General features: G+C 41.5%; 1 protein-coding gene across 1 annotated transcript; it reads left to right on the top strand.

Annotated features, from left to right (window-relative positions):
- Nucleotides 1-446: 446 nt before the first annotated feature.
- On the top strand, nucleotides 447-1203 carry LOC119426716 (zinc finger and BTB domain-containing protein 14; the record flags this gene model as incomplete). Its single annotated transcript, XM_037694298.1, is given in 3 exon segments — nucleotides 447-542; nucleotides 612-755; nucleotides 959-1203. Coding segments are annotated over 3 exon segments (485 nt in total), but the record flags the coding sequence as incomplete, so codon positions are not given.
- Between the last annotated feature and the right edge of the window lie 3524 nt (nucleotides 1204-4727).

Raw genomic sequence — 4727 nt, 5'->3', positions numbered from 1 at the left:
CACCTTGCAACAGGAACTGAAGTTGTCTACCTTGATTTCTTTAAGAGGTTTTAAACATTTGGAAATCAAAGCAAATATGTTCTTGTTTTTAATATTTTACCTTATTTTATGGCACCCTGATTTATTGTTTTATACACACTTATTTTTGCTGCATTTTTACGGTAGTTTGTTATTATTGTTTATTGTTATTGTTGTTTGTACTTTATATGTTCTCTGGAACAGGTAAATGAGTCCTCGAGGCTTCATGAGACTAACTTGTATAAATAAAGGTTGAATGAAAGGTAGGAGGCAGGTAATTACAGGTGACATACAGGTAGGAGACAAATGATTAGAGCTAACAAACAGGTCGGAGCCCGGTATTTAATGGTGACACACAGGTTGGAGGCAGGTGATCACAGGTGACACACAGATACTTTACTGGTGACGATGTGTTCATTTGCTTGCAGAAACGTGATTTGTCGTCAGAAGAAAAAGAAAAGTTTCCATATGACATCGTAAAGATGGCGTTGCCACCTGAGGCTCAGATGGCACCTGACTCTGATGTATGGCACTCAATAATCTGGTTTGTCGTTAGCCATAGTTCTGGTTTCTGATCCATCCTCTGTTTGCAGGATCTCCGTGAGAATGATGACACGTCCACTACTGATGACCTCGTTGAGGCATCGGCGAATCAGGAGCTTGATAAGTCTCCTAACGCGACACTGCAAGTGCAGGAAGCCATCTTGAAAGAGCTAACCAATGAGGATGTACATAAGGTACACACACTCGTCTGTTTATAGACACAGATCCTCTCCTGAACCTGATCCTTACCTGAATCTCGCCTGACCTGGAGGATGAAGGTCTCCTTTACCTGAACCTTTACGTCACCTTTGAATTTTTAATGTAGACTAGATGTCTTCAGCAGAAATTATAGAACAGGTGAAACTGTCCTTGGGTAACACCTGTGTGATTTCTCCAGGTGGCCTGTTATGACCAGGATGTGGTGACAGAAATGGAGGCAGAGCCTAAAGAACTTGGGGCGGAGCATCATGCCACCCAGACACTGACGTTTACAGATAATATTGGTGAAGTGAAGGATGAGCAGGCACCAGGCTGGTCGACAACTACAGCTGAGATGAAGTTTGAATACCTTCTGTATGGACATCGTGAACAACTTGCCTGCCAGGTGTGCGGGAAAACCTTCCTAGATGAAAGTAAACTCAGGTATGTGCTCACCTGGACAAAAAATTTACTGTAGCAAAATGTCAACTTATTCTCATCATCACACTCTTGACCTGGTTCTGACATATGGTATAGAGGGTAAGTACTTAGTAATACAGCCCAGTGTTTCCCCTAGGTTACTTGCTCTGGGAGGGCGCTCGTCTCTTCTTGGTTTTTGTCGAGGTTGTAAGAGAAGCGGAGCACTATGTTTGTATTGTGCATAGTTTAGAACTGCTACAATATCCACTCCCCGTCCAGAAGTGGTGGCGCTGCGTGGGGAGTGGGGAATTAGGTAGGCGGGGCGTTCAGTTCTGTTGACAGGGTGGGGCACCCTCCTTTAATAATGATAGAGAAAATACTGCATCCTCACAGCTCTGTTCAGTCTGACCATGTTTTGATTACCTTGGGGTTTACATTACATGACTACACCGTCACTGAGAGTAAATTTCACCTTAGCAGGTACTTATCAGAAAATGCTGTAACCAAATTTAAAGATTCTCTTACATCATTGTTGTCTTACAGAGTAATGCATCCGAGAGCAGTGACTTAGATCATCTGGTTGATAATTTTACAACTTCTTTGCAAACTTCACTTGATAAAGCTGCTCTGCTGAAAAAGAACGTAATCAATCAGAGGCACCTTGGTTCAATTCTGAGTTACGTACTTTAAAACGGGGATCTATAAAGCTTGAAAGAAATGGCGCTCTACTAATCCAATAATTCTCAGTCGGGTCATCTGGACAGTTTCTTTTTTTTATAGAGACGTTTCGTCCTCTATCCGGAGGGCTTCATCAGTGAGGAGTTCCAGTAAACTGTTTCCCCACCAAGCAGTACACTCCTTAAGTGGACCAACCAGTTTATTGGAGATGAGATGGTTTCTGGGGGCCGTCCTGTCCCTTGCCGACTCCTCCCAGTCAGGCAGCCACAGCCAAAGTGGTTCAAGGCAGCAAAGTTCATGCTCTGTCATCCAGGTACCTGGATGATTGAGCAGACCAGTTATGTTGGTGCTAAGATGGTCTCTGATGAAGCCTTCTGGATGGAAGGTGAAACGTTTCAGCACAAAAACAAGAAACTGTCCAGATGACCTGACTGAAAATTGTTGGCATGTTTCCTTTGCTTCATCAGAATCCTGGCTGCACTGTTCTATACATACTGAAGTTTTTGAATGTGCTTGTATGGAATTCCATAAAAAAGTGCATTGCAGTAGTCCAGTCTTGAGGAGACGAAAGTGTAGTATGTCATATAGGATATATATTCATACTTTTTCACGAGTTCCTCATCTTTCTGACTGTGTAAATGTCGTGCATTGAATTTTAACAGAAATGTAACGAGAGACGTTATTATCTTTGACCCATCAAAATGAATGCGGTCATTTATTTTCAGAATCAAAGTTTAACATCAAACATTTACATTAATTTGGCAAAATATGAAAATAATAACAGACAAGTTTCACAAATAATAGACTTCAATCACACGGCGGTGATTGAGGACTTAGCTTCAGATATTTCTAAAATATCTGTACTGATTTTAAGAGAAAGCAGAGTTTAAGATGGAAATGGAGATTTATCTTACAGAGAGATTTGTGAGGGAATTAATCTGTTTGACCAGAAAACGTGCACGCTCCTTCAGATCTCAGCTTGCGACGGTAAGCTTGGTAGAAGTAGAATCGTTACCTGGTTGATGATAAATCAGCTCGGTATAGAATCCTTCAGACTCTTTCAGCGTCTCCGTTGAGAGCAGCTGAAATCCTTCGAGAGTCGTGCGAGGTTTTTCAAACAGAAGTTATAATCCCAAAACGTCTCTGGATCATCCTGAACGCGTTTGCATCCAAGAGCTCTGAACTCCCATCACTCTTCAGCACTCTGTGTGGAACTCTCAGAGCTCTGCAGCATCAGACTCTTTAGCTCCATTAATCTTCAGCGTCTGGCTTCAGACTTCGGACTTTGTGCACTCTCTCGTTGAACTCATTCCTGAGCGCAGCACTGCAGCAACTCAGCAACTCCGCAACTCTAACATGAACTGGGAAGTTGCCACATTTTAAATGGGTCGACTTCCGGGTCATTTGAGAGCTTTTTGATTGGTCGATGGACCAGAAATAGAGGTGTGGTTTGTGATGTAAGATGTTATCAAATTCGAGGTCAGAGAATGAGATTGTTTAACAACAGACAGAAAGATTATTGCAAAAAACCAGACTTCGTGGAGTCTCACTCTGCTGTATCTTCTCAAATAGTTAAACATGACATTTTTCTCAGTAAACATTTTAGTTGACCGAGAACCGACCTTTAACATACTTACAAAACTTGGCTCATTGAAGACAGAAAATCAAGAAATGCATATTAACCTGATTTCTTCTTTGAATGAGGAATAAAAATCATTACTTACTGTTTATGTAAAATAAAAATGAGTAGTTTTCTTCAACCTGTAAACATTGAGTAAACTAACACAATTTGATTATCAAACATTTGTAAAATAGTAATGATCATAGAGAATTGTCTTTTCTGCTTGATTAATTCAAGAAAGAAAGTCACCAGATGGCTCAAACTGTATTTCTGGATGCAGATCAATGAAATAACAGTCTCTGTTCATCTGATCAAGATTTGGGGTCAGATCAGGTTCACTACAAAAGCATGGACACGTTTTTCAGCATCGGAAAAGGAGAGTAATGAACAGAGTTTGGAGATGTTTTTGAGATGAAAGAATGAAATCTTGCAAAGGTTTTTAATATGGGATTCAAATGTAAGATGAGAATCAAATCTTACACCAAGATTAGTCACTGTATCAGAAAAAAGAATGTTTTGGGCAGAGGAGATTATGGTAGAGATGGATGTTGAGTGAGTCTGATGTGGGGTACAACCAAAATAGCTTCTGTTTTTGACATGTTTAATTGGAGAAAGTTGGCGTTCATCCAGTCTTTTACCTTTTCAAGACAGGTGGTGAGAGAGGAGAGTGATGAACCTGCAGAACCTATTTTGATATAGAGCTGCAAGTCATCTGCATAACAATGGGAGTGGTGGCGCAGAGATTAGAGAAGATGGGCCTGTGATGATCGGAAAGTCGCAGGTTCAACTCCCGGTACCGTCAACATCAAAATGTGGGTGGAAAAGATAAAACACCCACACCTGCCTCCACCCACATTTGCCCCACTTTGGGCCCCTGAACAAGGTCCTTAACCCCCACCATCTGCTCCCTAAACAGGTCTCTCTTGAAAATGAGTTCTTGTGGCTTGGGTATGTTTACATGGACATAAGTAACCGGATCAAATGGCCGGTCAGAATAAAAGTGTGTCATGTAAACGCTCCGTTCGGGTTATTTTTTGTGTATTCGGCGCGATCCGATATAATTTGTGATCAGAACGAAACGGGTGGTTTACGCCGATCTGAAACCCGATCGGTGCGCATGTAAACGTTTGATCTGTTCGTTTTTATCTGATCGTGAAAAACTGACCTGACTGCGCATGTGTGACTTTGCCATTTCCGCCTGGCTAATGCTAATAATATTAGCATGTCAAGGGAGCAAAACTGGTCGGTG

Source organism: Nematolebias whitei, chromosome 20 (assembly GCF_014905685.2).
Source record: "Nematolebias whitei isolate Nwh7 chromosome 20, NemWhi1, whole genome shotgun sequence".
NCBI lineage: Eukaryota > Metazoa > Chordata > Actinopteri > Cyprinodontiformes > Rivulidae > Nematolebias > Nematolebias whitei.
The sequence above is the reverse complement of the archived record's forward strand: the minus strand, read 5'-3'. Positions and strand labels throughout refer to the sequence as shown.